Source organism: Protopterus annectens, chromosome 2.part0, assembly GCF_019279795.1.
Source record: "Protopterus annectens isolate FY-2018-M chromosome 2.part0, PAN1.0, whole genome shotgun sequence".
NCBI classification, from domain to species: Eukaryota; Metazoa; Chordata; order Ceratodontiformes; family Protopteridae; genus Protopterus; species Protopterus annectens.
The window spans coordinates 934,385,779-934,401,475 of record NC_056728.1 but is presented as its reverse complement, the minus strand read 5'-3'; the positions used below and the strand labels follow the sequence as shown (position 1 = coordinate 934,401,475).

Here is a 15,697-nt window from a genome sequence, read left to right as displayed (position 1 = left end):
TTTAATGGCTGTTCAAAATTTTTTAGGGTTGTGTTTACTATTATTCAAAAAGTTATTATAATATAGATTTTTGTCTTCATTAATTTGCTTTTTAATACAATTGCAAGGCATTCTGAAGTTTAAGATATTGTGGTGTTTTATATTTTTGCCATTCTTTCCATGCTATCTCTATTTTGGATAGCCAAATTGCATTATTTGTTTTTAGTCACTTTCTTCTAGGAGGTACAAGGCTATTTAGGTTATTCAGGAAAGTTGATTTGAATTAATTTACAGCATTACCTAAGGGGAGTATTTTTAGGAAGTTCCAGTCAGTAGATGATATGGTATTAATGAATATTTCTGGGTCAGACTTGGAAATGATGCATTTTAATTTATAAACATGCTGTTTAAGTGGATGTGCAAGTTATCTGGTTGTATATATATTGGGAAATAATCACTGAGACAGTCACCACTTCAGGTGGCGTATTTGCTAGGATCTGATAGAAGGATCCAGTCTAATAGGGAATTTGATGATTTGCTAAAATGTTTGGGGTTATTAATTAGCTTTGGGAAACCAAATAAGTTCAGACTAGATGTAGGGGAGTTAGAGTTTATCTATGACTAATTTGACATTCACATCATCTAACAGTATTTTTTCCTGTGGCTTGTGGAAATGTTATGGAAATCCCATGCAGGTATCGCTGTATTGTTACCAGGAGTGATGTACAGAACAGTAATATGTATTTGTTTATAATTGTTCAGTTTTAGGAAAGTAATAAAAGTATTAAGTTCTGCTGCAGTGAGTTTTGGTATGGCCTTGTTGTAAGGGGGATGTGATAATTGTTGGGAAATATTAAAGCAATACCATCATATTTCTTCTTATACAGTCATTATGAATATAATAGCCAGGAGGGGTCATTTAAGTCATTTAGGCTGGGTTTAAGTCAAGTTTCAGTTATAGCAAGACTATTAGGCTTATGTTGGAGAATCAAATCATGTACTTCAGCAGTTTTATTTATTATGCTTCTCAAAGTTATGGCAGCAAAAGTTAGATTACTGGGGATGGGGGATGATTGCTGTAGGGTTAGAGTTATGTGTGGGAGAGAATTGACTTCATGGTCATTGTGATTGGTTGGGCCAGGATTAGTGTGGATGTCAATTTCTAGAAGGATTTTAGTATATTGGGGAATTATTTGATTTGAGGTGAAATGGAGTTGATCAGTCTATATTTGGGGTAAAGGTGAGATGCATCATTAAATAGGTTTGGTGTGATTTGTGGACAGTGTAGGGAGGAAGTAAGACTAGATGGTTGGAACAGAGTTGGAGAGATGTTGAGAGCTGTTATAGAGTCATGGTAGGATGAGAGATGGTCTAGTAATAGGAGAATAAAGGATAAGCTGTGGGGCATGATTAAGTAAATGGATCTGTACATTATACTTGGTGGGTAGTGGTAAAATAGGGATCAGAAAGAAAAAGAAGTTGCAGGGCAGAAGGATATTTAGTGGTGGCAGAGTCTAAAAGCTGTTAGAGGCAGATAGGATAGCAATATTTTCTATGAAGGAAGAATGTTAGATTGTGCATGTATCTTTTCTGGAATGTAGGGAATAAAGGAGTTTAAAAGCCTTGCATATGAGAACATGGTTAAAACAGGAAGAAGCAAGGGTTTATTTGGGAAAGGTAGAAGATGCAATGTAGGATAGATAAGTGCTGTTAGGCAGGGTTGTAACTATGAATGAATATATTGCAAAGCACTATAGGAGAGAGAATGGTAGTTGAGAATGGTGCCAAAAGACTAAACTGAAGATGGCAATTAGGTAAAAAGAAACAGGAGTGATTGTATGATAGTAGTAATGTTGTTTGGGAGGGTTAGGGAATAAGAGTCACAATTGAAATGTGTATGTAGCAAGTATAATAGCAATACAAGAGTGCGTGAGGAAGACTTGGGAGTATCAGGCTTTCACCCTTTTCTGAAAGTAATATTTTAGTCTTACATATTTGGTATACAGTGCATGAGGAAGGAACTTGAGAGCTGTAGACAGGCCTTACTTATGGGTTCTGAAAGTAACCTTTTAGTCTTACATATTTGGTATACAGTGCATGAGGAAGGAACCTGAGAGCTGTACACACGCCTTACTTATGGGTTCTGAAAGTAACCTTTTAGTCTTACATATTTGGTATACAGTGCATGAGGAAGGAACCTGAGAGCTGTAGAGAGGCCTTACTTATGGGTTCTGAAAGTAACCTTTTAGTCTTACATATTTGGTATACAGTGCATGAGGAAGGAACCTGAGAGCTGTACACACGCCTTACTTATGGGTTCTGAAAGTAACCTTTTAGTCTTACATATTTGGTATACAGTGCATGAGGAAGGACCGCTTGCTCAGAGGTGACCTTTGCCTAACATACAAGGCCATGTCAAACCCAGATTTGATGAATATGCTTCACCTCAAAAAATCCAGATCCGTCAGAGCCACAAGGGCGGGAGACTTAAACCTCGACATGGCTATTAATAGGACATGCTGGAGGGATAGATTCATCACCCAAAGACTCCCTATGCTGTGGAATAAAATCCCGGTATATGTGAGGCAGAGCACCTCGCTGGCCTTGTTCAAGAGAAATCTTGACCAATGGATGGGAGATCGCAGATATACCCCAGGGATTACCTCAGTGTCACTGCTCAACAGAGGCACAGCAAAATAATGGGTATAGTTCCCCATACTAAAGGGGTGGTGTAAGCCACAAAACTATGGGCTAGGCTTGTAAATGCCCTCGGGCAGATAGCCTAGTATGAACCTATGAACCTATGAACCTATAAGGAACCTGAGAGCTGTACACACGCCTTACTTATGGGTTCTGAAAGTAACCTTTTAGTCTTACATATTTGGTATACAGTGCATGAGGAAGGAACCTGAGAGCTGTAGAGAGGCCTTACTTATGGGTTCTGAAAGTAACCTTTTAGTCTTACATATTTGGTATACAGTGCATGAGGAAGGAACCTGAGAGCTGTACACACTCCTTACTTATGGGTTCTGAAAGTAACCTTTTAGTCTTACATATTTGGTATACAGTGCATGAGGAAGGAACCTGAGAGCTGTAGACAGGCCTTACTTATGGGTTCTGAAAGTAACCTTTTAGTCTTACATATTTGGTATACAGTGCATGAGGAAGGAACCTGAGAGCTGTACACACGCCTTACTTATGGGTTCTGAAAGTAACCTTTTAGTCTTACATATTTGGTATACAGTGCATGAGGAAGGAACCTGAGAGCTGTACACACGCCTTACTTATGGGTTCTGAAAGTAACCTTTTACTCTTACATGTTTGGTATGCAATGCATGAGGAAGGAACCTGAGAGCTGTACACACGCCTTACTTATGGGTTCTGAAAGTAACCTTTTAGTCTTACATGTTTGGTATGCAATGCATGAGGAAGGAACCTGAGATCTGTACACACGCCTTACTTATGGGTTCTGAAAGTAACCTTTTAGTCTTACATGTTTGGTATACAGTGCATGAGGAAGGAACCTGAGAGCTGTAGACACGCCTTACTTATGGGTTCTGAAAGTAACCGTTTAGTCTTACATATTTAGTATACAGTGCATGAGGAAGGAACCTGAGAGCTGTACACACGCCTTACTTATGGGTTCTGAAAGTAACCTTTTAGTCTTACATATTTGGTATACAGTGCATGAGGAAGGAACCTGAGAGCTGTAGACAGGCCTTACTTATGGGGTCTGAAAGTAACCTTTTAGTCTTACATATTTGGTATACAGTGCATGAGGAAGGAACCTGAGAGCTGTACACAGGCCTTACTTATGGGTTCTGAAAGTAACCTTTTAGTCTTACATATTTGGTATACAGTGCATGAGGAAGGAACCTGAGATCTGTACACAGGCCTTACTTATGGGTTCTGAAAGTAACCTTTTAGTCTTACATATTTGGTATACAGTGCATGAGGAAGGAACCTGAGAGCTGTACACACGCCTTACTTATGGGTTCTGAAAGTAACCTTTTAGTCTTACATATTTGGTATACAGTGCATGAGGAAGGAACCTGAGAGCTGTAGAGAGGCCTTACTTATGGGTTCTGAAAATAACCTTTTAGTCTTACATGTTTGGTATGCAATGCATGAGGAAGGAACCTGAGAGCTGTACACACGCCTTACTTATGGGTTCTGAAAGTAACCTTTTAGTCTTACATGTTTGGTATTCAGTGCATGAGGAAGGAACCTGAGAGCTGTACACATGCCTTTCTTATGGGTTCTGAAAGTAACCTTTTAGTCTTACATGTTTGGTATACAGTGCATGAGGAAGGAACCTGAGAGCTGTACACACGCCTTACTTATGGGTTCTGAAAGTAACCTTTTAGTCTTACATATTTGGTATACAGTGCATGAGGAAGGAACCTGAGAGCTGTAGAGAGGCCTTACTTATGGGTTCTGAAAGTAACCTTTTAGTCTTACATATTTGGTATACAGTGCATGAGGAAGGAACCTGAGAGCTATACACACGCCTTACTTATGGGTTCTGAAAGTAACCTTTTAGTCTTACATATTTGGTATACAGTGCATGAGAATGGAACCTGAGAGCTGTACAAACGCCTTACTTATGGGTTCTGAAAGTAACCTTTTAGTCTTACATATTTGGTATACAGTGCATGAGGAAGGAACCTGAGAGTTGTACACACGCCTTACTTATGGGTTCTGAAAGTAACCTTTAGTCTTACATATTTGGTATACAGTGCATGAGGAAGGAACCTGAGAGCTGTACACACGCCTTACTTATGGGTTCTGAAAGTAACCTTTTAGTCTTACATATTTGGTATACAGTGCATGAGGAAGGAACCTGAGAGCTGTACACACGCCTTACTTATGGGTTCTGAAAGTAACCTTTTAGTCTTACATGTTTGGTATACAGTGCATGAGGAAGGAACCTGAGAGCTGTACACACGCCTTACTTATGGGTTCTGAAAGTAACCTTTTAGTCTTACATGTTTGGTATACAGTGCATGAGGAAGGAACCTGAGAGCTGTAGACACGCCTTACTTATGGGTTCTGAAAGTAACCGTTTAGTCTTACATATTTAGTATACAGTGCATGAGGAAGGAACCTGAGAGCTGTACACACGCCTTACTTATGGGTTCTGAAAGTAACCTTTTAGTCTTACATATTTGGTATACAGTGCATGAGGAAGGAACCTGAGAGCTGTACACACGCCTTACTTATGGGTTCTGAAAGTAACCTTTTAGTCTTACATGTTTGGTATGCAGTGCATGAGGAAGGAACCTGACAGCTGTACACACTCCTTACTTATGGGTTCTGAAAGTAACCTTTTAGTCTTACATGTTTGGTATACAGTGCATGAGGAAGGAACCTGAGAGCTGTAGACAGGCCTTACTTATGGGTTCTGAAAGTAACCTTTTAGTCTTACATATTTGGTATACAGTGCATGAGGAAGGAACCTGAGAGCTGTACACACGCCTTACTTATGGGTTCTGAAAGTAACCTTTTAGTCTTGCATATTTGGTATACAGTGCATGAGGAAGGAACCTGAGAGCTGTACACACGCCTTACTTATGGGTTCTGAAAGTAACCTTTTAGTCTTACATGTTTGGTATGCAATGCATGAGGAAGGAACCTGAGAGCTGTACACACGCCTTACTTATGGGTTCTGAAAGTAACCTTTTAGTCTTACATGTCTGGTATGCAATGCATGAGGAAGGAACCTGAGAGCTGTACACACGCCTTACTTATGGGTTCTGAAAGTAACCTTTTAGTCTTACATGTTTGGTATACAGTGCATGAGGAAGGAACCTGAGAGCTGTAGACACGCCTTACTTATGGGTTCTGAAAGTAACCGTTTAGTCTTACATATTTGGTATACAGTGCATGAGGAAGGAACCTGAGAGCTGTACACACGCCTTACTTATGGGTTCTGAAAGTAACCTTTTAGTCTTACATATTTGGTATACAGTGCATGAGGAAGGAACCTGAGAGCTGTAGACAGGCCTTACTTATGGGGTCTGAAAGTAACCTTTTAGTCTTACATATTTGGTATACAGTGCATGAGGAAGGAACCTGAGAGCTGTACACAGGCCTTACTTATGGGTTCTGAAAGTAACCTTTTAGTCTTACATATTTAGTATACAGTGCATGAGGAAGGAACCTGAGAGCTGTACACACGCCTTACTTATGGGTTCTGAAAGTAACCTTTTAGTCTTACATATTTGGTATACAGTGCATGAGGAAGGAACCTGAGAGCTGTACACACGCCTTACTTATGGGTTCTGAAAGTAACCTTTTAGTCTTACATATTTGGTATACAGTGCATGAGGAAGGAACCTGACAGCTGTAGACAGGCTTTACTTATGGGTATTCTGGCAGATAAGTCTCATTTATAAAGAATACTGCAACATTGGTCTTACGAGCATTACATACTTTACAGCCTGATCACAAACACATTTGTTGCCTCTGTCTGTTTTGTCAGGGTACTTGGAATAGTAATATACATATATGACATGCAGGGCTTCTTTAAACTGGAAAAAAATATGTGCCTGCTCAACACCATGGGTGACCTAGTACTGGTTACTGGTTATTTTTGTAAATCTTTCTTGTATTGTTAAGATATGCTTTGCATATTGCACAAAATGGTCCTTATTGAAATGTTGGCACTCAAAATGCTGAATGCTGACAAGGCGTGTGTACAGCTCTCAGGTTCCTTCCTCATGCACTGTACACAGGAGAAGAGTAAATCTAAGAAGTCACTTTTCTCTTTTAAACTTCTTTTTGCAGATGAAGCAAGCCTCACCTGCACCCCCACACCCCACAAACTTATATATACCAACTCAGAGATCACCATACCTCAGAGAAAAGGCAGTATTCTGATAAATGGCATATCAGACTTAAATATACTAAGTCTGTTCTTTCAGCCATTTAGTCTGTGTGTTTTGGGACTTTCTGTAACGGGTTCTGACATTTCAAATGGTTACCACACAGCATTATATTATTGAGTTGATATTCCTGGCCAGTATTTATAGCTCTTGATTTTTCCTTTTCATTTTCTGTTTCCAGATACAATGCATTTCCTCAAGAAATTAGTTGATTCAGGACTATTATATAAAGAACATTGACCATTAAGCCCTTAATACAACTTATTTCTTTCTTGAATGTTGCTGGATTTCTTTAATTACTAATGACCTTTATTCTGGTCAGCCCCCACTGTAAGTTCTTTCAAAAGCCACATTGGTAAATGAGTGTCTTTACATCTGTCATTGGTAAATCTCTTATAACTCAAATTCTTTAAACAATCCTTCATATTTCTTTGATAAACATGCTTTAGTCTACATATATGTTATGTATTATTTCTTGACTGGTCTGTTTATTTTACTTTCACATCATCCTTCTGTAGGTTAAGTAACCTTCTCTGTAAACTGATAAGGTGTCTTTCACAAAGAATTTATTAATGGGTTCATAAATAATTTAAATAAATAAAAGTAAAATACATTTCTAAGTATGCTTTGCAAGGGTTTGTAGTCGGATTTCACCTCCACACCTTTACATGGGATATATTAATAACATTTGTTACATCCACACAACTACTGATCATCCTTTTACAGTCTTGTTTTTTATGTATATGTAAAAGCTCTTGGCCTATAAGCAATTAGTCCATTCTTTTGCAATTCTACACCTCCTATACTCTTCAGATTGGTATCTACTTGCATCACAACTAGAGTGTTCAAATCACAGTACTTTAACACTGGAGAATATTATTTTACTGTTCATAGTGCCAATAACAGACAGATTTGTTAATGGAATATCTTAGAAATGTTAGGCCCAGACAGCTTGCTGCTCTGTAATGTTTGTTTGCCCTCAGGCTTTGGCAGATGGACAATTGCTCTGACATTTTGTATGAGGCATCAGTCCTTCTGACGTCAAAATATAACCCATGGATTTCAGACCTATCCTTCTAATTTTATATTTACTCTTTTTGGCTTGAAATTATATTGTATTAATTTATCAGCTACATTTTAGACTTGCCCTTCTGATTTTACATTTGCTCTTACTGAATTGAAATTATACGGTCATGATATATTTAGTCACTGCAGCATTCTCATTTTACACTATAATTGTGATACTGGTGAAATACCAAATTGAAGTCGAATGAATTTGTGCCTTCCTGGACATACTAAATGAACATGGTTGGAACTTTCTTAATCAAGCGTTGTGTGAAAGAATGCATGGATTGTATCTTTCAATGAAAATAACATTATGTGGCATGGTTGAGGCTATTTCAACTGTAAGTTGTGAGTAATGTCTTTTAACAACTTTATTTAGGTCTTCTGAACCAAAAATGTAACTGTTGCCTAGCTTTATAACAGTCACAGTACTATTCACCCTTTCCAATGGTTTTAATTGCTTGAAATGTCTTGCCTACATTTTTGATATATTTCAGTGTCTGTTTAGTCCTGCTCAAGGTAGCTACTAGAATTTCACAAGAGTATATAGAAATAGTATAGTATCAAGATTTATTTGTATGATATTTATTTATTTATTTATTTATTATCAGTTTGATTACCGGGGAAGTCCACTGGGCCAAGAAGTGCCCATTTTCAGTGGAGGCCCGGGGAGAAAAGCTTCATAAACAATTTAATACATATAGGATACAAAATGTAGGATAAAGGTTGCAAAGTGAAATACCATACAATGCAGGTTTGCAAAATATAAATAAAGGCTACAATGTGAAAATACAAGAGTTGGATTCAAACATTTGAGACATAGTATACATGAGCCTAAAACTTCCTAAGCTGGTAAACAAATTAGCATAACTGTAAAGCATAACAAACCTATGACTACATACAATACTACAGTACTGGAGATGCCTGTATGACTTTCTCAGTCTTTGTTTTTACATTGTCACAATCTGTAACTTTGCACAAAACAAATGAAACAATATCTTAGGAGAAATTGCATTATGTATCGTAATTTGAAATAGGATCTTGTATTTCTTATTTATATGTTTACTTGTCAGTTGCTTTTGATCTTTTTGAGTTTTCATTCATACCCTGAATATGTTAGGAATGATCCCAAAGTCCTATTTCAGTGCATTTTAATCTCAATGCTTCAGAAGTAACTTCAGACAAAAATATTACTCCCTGTATCTATGTCTAGTTTAAATGTTACATTTTGTTTATTAATTCTCAACATTTCTTGTACTAGTTTGATTTGTACTTTATGTCGCATCTGTGATGTATATTCAGATTTCTGTTTACAACCCATCGCATTTAAATGGCACCCACCAGAGCTATCTGTTGTTAAAACTAATTTCAGGTTTATGTTCAACATTTTAATTAATTTGAAAACAGTCATGTTTTTCATATATCTTTGAAAAATGGTAATTTTAATACAGATTATACAAATGCAGTTAAAAGCAGGAAGATGTTTTATTTCATGCTTCAAATCACACAGTATGTAGAACCTGCATTTTAAATCCACTACATGTTGTCTGTACATTATGGCTCCCTTTCATGTCTCCATTATTGTTATAATGCCGCCTCACTTGTTTTCCAATGTATGCTTTTGAATTTGGTTTGAAGCTCCTGGCTCTCTAGTTAATGTTTTGGCTGCTGTACCTTCTGTGTGGATTAAGCTTATCCCAGAGTCTGTATGGGTTTTAACTGGGTCCATGTATATGGGTGTGTTTGTGTGCATTTCACAGTGGGATAGTTGCCTTATTTAAGTCGCGATGTTATGAACTGTAACCACTGAGTGCTGGGATAAGTTCAGCTCCCCCACCCTGAAATAACTTAAGTGGGTAATCAGAGAATGAATGGATGATTGAATATGTTTCACATTTTATCTTGCATACGTTTCCTTGATTAAATCTTTGAGGTGTGTACTAGTAATTTCACTTTCTCCACGTATGTCTACATCTTTTAAGATCAGGACTAGTTTTCGTAAAAGCCTGTCCCTTGTTTCATCATTTACTCTGTCTCTTAAGAATCATGCAGATCAGCAAAGTCACAGTTTTTGTCTTAATTCTTCAGGTTATTAACAATCATCCGCAGCACCTGGAGGAGCAGGTGATGAATTAACAGCATGTTATTTCTAGTTCACAATAATTTCTGAACTTTTCTGTAATTGCTCTTATTTTATCCTTTTTCCCTTCAATAAAAGTGTTAAATGCCTTCAAGGCTTTATCCTCCAGTGGCAGGAGTGACTGTTGGACACTGTCTTTTCAACATTCAGAGTGATGAATCCATTGAGTAGCAGGATCCATGACTTTCATTTCCTGCTCAGTTGCTTTGCAGTGAAAGATATGTTGTTGGCTGCAGGTGGAGGATTTTTCCATTGTAAATTTATGTCTCTGTGCTTACAAACACAAATACTTACAAACATTTCTTTATTTCTGCAGTATATTTCTCCACTTTGGCATTGTGTAATACATTTGTCACAATGCTTTGGAAACAAAACAGACACTGTGGATGAATTTAACTACTGTGAGGTGTTTGTTCAGACTGTCTTCCAGAAGGCATGTGCATCATATGACATGCAATTCCCTGCGGCTATGCATTTATATATTTAAATACTTTAGTAGACATTGCATACGACAGTCACTTTAAGACATGCTCTGCAGATATGAAAACTGCAGGCCTCTCTTCCATAATATGAATGTTTTCCAAACACTAGCTGTTCTTAAATATTCTGTCCAAAAGTAATGAACAGATGAGGAAGTAACACACAGGCTTAGTGGAAACCTATTCCCACAATGAATTCAACTTCATGTTAAAAATATATAAATAGATCTCACTACACAAATATAGGAGACAAATAGCAGTTAGCAATACTTCTGAAGCCATGTACTGCTGTAGCTCCTTCCAAAGAACATTCTGGAATACATGGTCATATACCATCCCTGGGTCCACAAAATTAACGTAGCATGCGCTGATATAGTTCCACTACCCCTCCAATATCTGCAAGAGCAGAGACTTAATTCATTGTCGCAGTGCTAGAACAGAATCTTCAGTTACATGTGCGCCACAGGCTCAGATATCAGATGAAGCCAGCATTGCAGTGCTCTGGCGCAGGCCTTCTGAGGAATATTAGCCAGATGATTCTTCTTTAACTGGAACTCATCCTCCAATCCCCTTTTTGAAAATAAGGATAACACCAAAGTTTGCCATTCCAGAGGTACTGTTCTCGTCTTCCATGAATCATTAAAAAAAACATTAACTAAGACAGCCCAACAATGTCTAATACCTTTAGCATTATTAGCCAGATTGCATGCACTCCCATAGCCTTGTCACCCTGAGACTGCTTAAAGAACGTGATGCTACAGAAACAGACTCATTTCATAAATTACTTCTGGTACTATTCCTCAAATGAATGCATTACCTCTGGATTCAGGAGTTTCTAAATGTGTTCATTTCAACTCCTGTCTGTGTTCCAGACCAGAACAGAGTTTCTGTGGTCACTCCATGCTAAGAAAAAAGCTGCATGGAGATGCCAAGTGAACTGACCACAATCAAGATGATTAGCTGGAGTCCAATGCAATGCTAGTCAAACAGATGGAAGGACAGTAGATAGATTTTAATGGGGAAAAACAGTACTATCTAAATGTCATTGTTATCATTGTTGCCACGGATACCATCTATCATTCCTTATATTGTATTTTGAATGCTGCATAGTCTTCATAGTCTTTCTACCAGTCATGTATTCAAAAGCTCACACTAATGATGGTAGCATAGCCTACAGGTTAATGTAGTGAGTCATTTAACAACTACATGTTCAGACATGGCTTTCTTCCTTATTATCTGTGTGTGCATGCATTACCTTGGGCAAGTATTTAACCAGAACAAAGATACAAGATTATTCATGAAAACAAGCTTTCTTGCCTAGTAGGTAACACCTATGTGCAGACTAACTGGACACATGATTTCAAATGTTTTCCCTTTGCTTTTCTAGGTGCCAGCTTCAGCATGAGTTAAAACAAGAGCAGGAGCGAAGGATCAGACTAATGAACAGTGCAATGGAAGGCACAAACATACCTGAACAAATCAAGCTTTACCAGCAGCAGGTCGATGAGTTAAAAAAGGTGACAATTCTTAACTGATTCTTACATTTCTTGTGACTCTTGCTTATTTAGGACTATAGCAAGCCTCATAAGGGCATGGAGTGTTCTGACTGAAACATAACCATAATTCCCTTAATATTTTGTATCTGATTTCTGAAACCTTCCATCCTTTCACATGTCCCAAGATATGAAAACTTCCCTCCTGCCTCCCTGCTAAAGTTCATAAGGGTTATTTAGTAGTTTGACAACTTCTTCAAGCATTGGTATTCTGCATATGTACTCTGTTGGTATCCTTCTATATGTCTTTCTTAATGTATGTGCTTGTGTGTAACCATAAGTGCATTATAGATATACAAGTTTGCCACAAGTCCATGCTTTGGGATTTCCTTGCTGTTTTGCATCACAGGGAAGCTAAGGAGTTGAAAGCTGAAAAGTATACACTTCATATGGGGAAGTAAACAGTAAATATAGTCAGATAATACTATTGTGACCAGTGAGCCATAGATGAGATAATACAGGGCACCATGCCACATTTCAACACTGTTGTCACTGAGATGATACAGAACACCATGCCACATTTAGACACTGTTGTCACTGAGATGACACAGGACACCATGCCACATTTAGACACTGTTGTCACTGAGATGACGCAGGACACCATGCCACATTTAGACACTTTTGTCACCGAGATGACAAAGGACACCATGCCACATTTAGACACTTGTCACGGAGATGATACAGGAAACCATGGCACATTTAGACACTGTTGTCACTGAGATGACAGAACACAGTACAAGATCAATCCTAACACTAGCACAGCTACGTTCAAACCTTAATCTTTAACAAATACAAGTAATTAGTAATTGCTTAATCTTTAGAAAATTATGTTTATTAGACTCTGCCTAACATTTAGAAGAAATTATTTAATTATAACAGGTTAATGCCTAGGTAAGTACATACCTCTCAACTGTCCATATTTTTACAGAATGTCCAGATTTTTGCTTCATATTTTTGGTCTGTTACTGATAAAATGTGTGGGTTGTTTTATTTTGGCAAATCTCTGAGGGATTCAAGTCATTAAATAATAGCACACATTTCAGTTTCAGATTTTGTATCCTTCTGAAAATGTATACTAACATAAAATCTGTTATTCTAGCAACTTTCTAAGTTTATAAAAGCAATATTTGAAATCTGTTCCTATTTTTAGGCCTTCGTCCCCCATAATTTTAGGCTTTGTCCAGGTTAAGAGCTATGCTACTGAGAGAAGATGGTAAGGCAAATAAAGTGTCGAAAACCAATGATACCAAGTTCTAGCAGAGGGGAAACATATGTATTTCTAGATGCAAATGTTAAAATGAGTTTAAGTGAATAGTAGCTGGGATACACCGTAAGTTTGGAGAAAATGTGAACTCTGGAGAGTTTTAAGCCTAGTTCTAGAAATATCTTTCATTAAGACAGTTCTACCTCAAAAAGAAAGAAATTTCTGTGCAGATCATCTGCTACTCTAAAGCCCATGTCACAAAACTTGAGCATACTATGGTGTATTTATGGGGGGAATTACTCCCATGGGTAGGCTTCTCAAGCAGGTGCATAGCTGGAAGCCAAATATCAGATGTTGATAGGGGATCTGCTGAAGTATTTTTTGGTAGTGCCCAACTGGACCAACAAAAGTCTGTGGGTGAAGATGGCCTAATCCAGAAGAGCAGACACTGTCACAATATGCCATGTTTGGGTATGGATTACATTGGGATTTACTTCTACATGGTGCTATTCTGTTGATTTACTGTGGAACCAGCAAAATTGTTTTGATCCTCCAAAACCCTATAATTATGTCATAAAAGGGTACACCAATTTTCCATTTTTACTGGCAAAATATTAGAATGTTCCAGAGTTTGATTTGTGAGTATTGGAAAAATGACATTTCATGGAATTTGGCATTTAAGGCCTGACTACTCATTCTCTGTGACCCGTATTGCTTATTTTATTAACTACATATAAAGTGATAATTTTGCTTTACTGAATATTTCCATTTAAAATCTGTTTCAGTTTTGCACATAGCTGAATAGATTCCAAAATTATAATGGAATTGCGTTAATGACTGGAAATGACACTTCGCAATCAATGGTGCAATTCTTCAGATTTGTGCTAGTGAAAATGGACTATAATTTTTTTTCAGTAGCCATAGATCATTGTTCCTGGTCATAAAGCTGAGACAAAGTGCCCAGAGACATTCTCATTTTTACCATTCTATGCATTATGCTGGAAGGGTTAGTTGTAGTTTTAGGAAAACTTTTATGGTGTACATAAGATGGTTGGATAGCTGATGTAGTCTCTATAGACTGACGTTTCCTTACCCTTATAGGTAAGAAACATGTTCTGTTACTAATTTGTCAGGTTTATGCACTATTTAAAAAGTGAAATAAGGTTAAGATTTGGTAAATCATGTCTATGTAATGAGTCAATAAAAAGGATTATTACTATAGGACTAGCAAAAACGGTATGAATGAACCATAAGTTTTATATGAAGACTTTTTTCTCACTGAAATTGCTTAAAAGTAGACATTGGTAATGGCTTGTAAGCTTCATATCTTCAAATAATAAAGCAGGCATCAGAAATTACCAATTATTTATTTCTTTTTAATTTTGTTTCCAGACTCAGTCATATTGCCACCATTACTCATCCCTTTCGTCCAGTAACCACCACAATAGAGGTTACGCCTGCAGAGAGGGGAAGTCAGGAACAGAGACATCACATTCCACTGGCTAGTTAGTGAAGTCTTGACAGTCTTGGCATGGCATCACCTTCAGGGACTGCTCTGTTTTATAACCTTTGCCTACAACCATGCTCTTATTAGCCAACAAGTGTAGTGCAATGCCCACTGTGTCAAGAGCAAGACAAGTGAATATTTCTGTGCATGCATGATGCTCAGCTGAGTGCAAGCATTCATTGCCTGTTCTCATGCTTAGAAATCCATGTGCCTAGCAGCTGAAATGTCAGGGTCTTCCCCAAAAGGACCTTCTGCTCTAGCCCTTAGACAGCTCCATACCCTGGGATGGTCATGCCCATCATTCATGACTTACTCAGGGATTTCTTTCTCCCATAAAGTCAGTTAATGATCAAAGGATATTGCCCTAATTTTTCCTATTAACTGTATGGTACTGATACTTAAAATGTTTTTTTTTTTTTTTTAAAGAAGCATACTGTCTAGTGATGTTTCAGCTTGTCTTATGTCTGTAGTTTTATCGGAGCACTATTTTTAATTTAGAACTTAAGACAGTCAATTTTTTCAGTAGAAATTTGAAGTAAGGTGTCATCACAGCCTTTGCTTTATCTAACAAATGACCATTTGTTGCTGACATGTGCCATTTACATTGGATGTAGCTAGAAAAAGAAGAATGTAACATTTGCAATCTGCACAGAAATGCATCCTTAAGGAAAAATCAGCTTTAGGGTTGAACTCAAATGCCAAATTTTTAATCCTGGTATAAGTAATGATAATTTTATGGTGAACATAACACAAGAGTTCACAACTTCAGCCTTAAATGACGACAGGGAAAGGCACGGCAGTAGCACTGCCTTCAACTGGAACACTGTACATAATGACATAATGCACATCTATATAATTTATTTATTTATTTGACATTTGTTGA

At 37.5% G+C, this 15,697-nt stretch overlaps 1 protein-coding gene across 5 annotated transcripts in view; it reads left to right on the top strand.

Moving 5' to 3' along the window:
* Positions 1–15,697, top strand: part of LOC122793310 (protein RUFY3-like) — a 1,534,975-nt gene that overhangs the window by 1,123,803 nt on the left and 395,475 nt on the right. For all 5 annotated transcript variants that reach the window (XM_044061194.1, XR_006363465.1, XR_006363464.1 and 2 more), the window contains one exon: positions 11,938–12,067. In XM_044061194.1, coding sequence (XP_043917129.1) covers positions 11,938–12,067 — 130 coding nt within the window. The remainder of the gene's footprint in view (positions 1–11,937; positions 12,068–15,697) is intronic.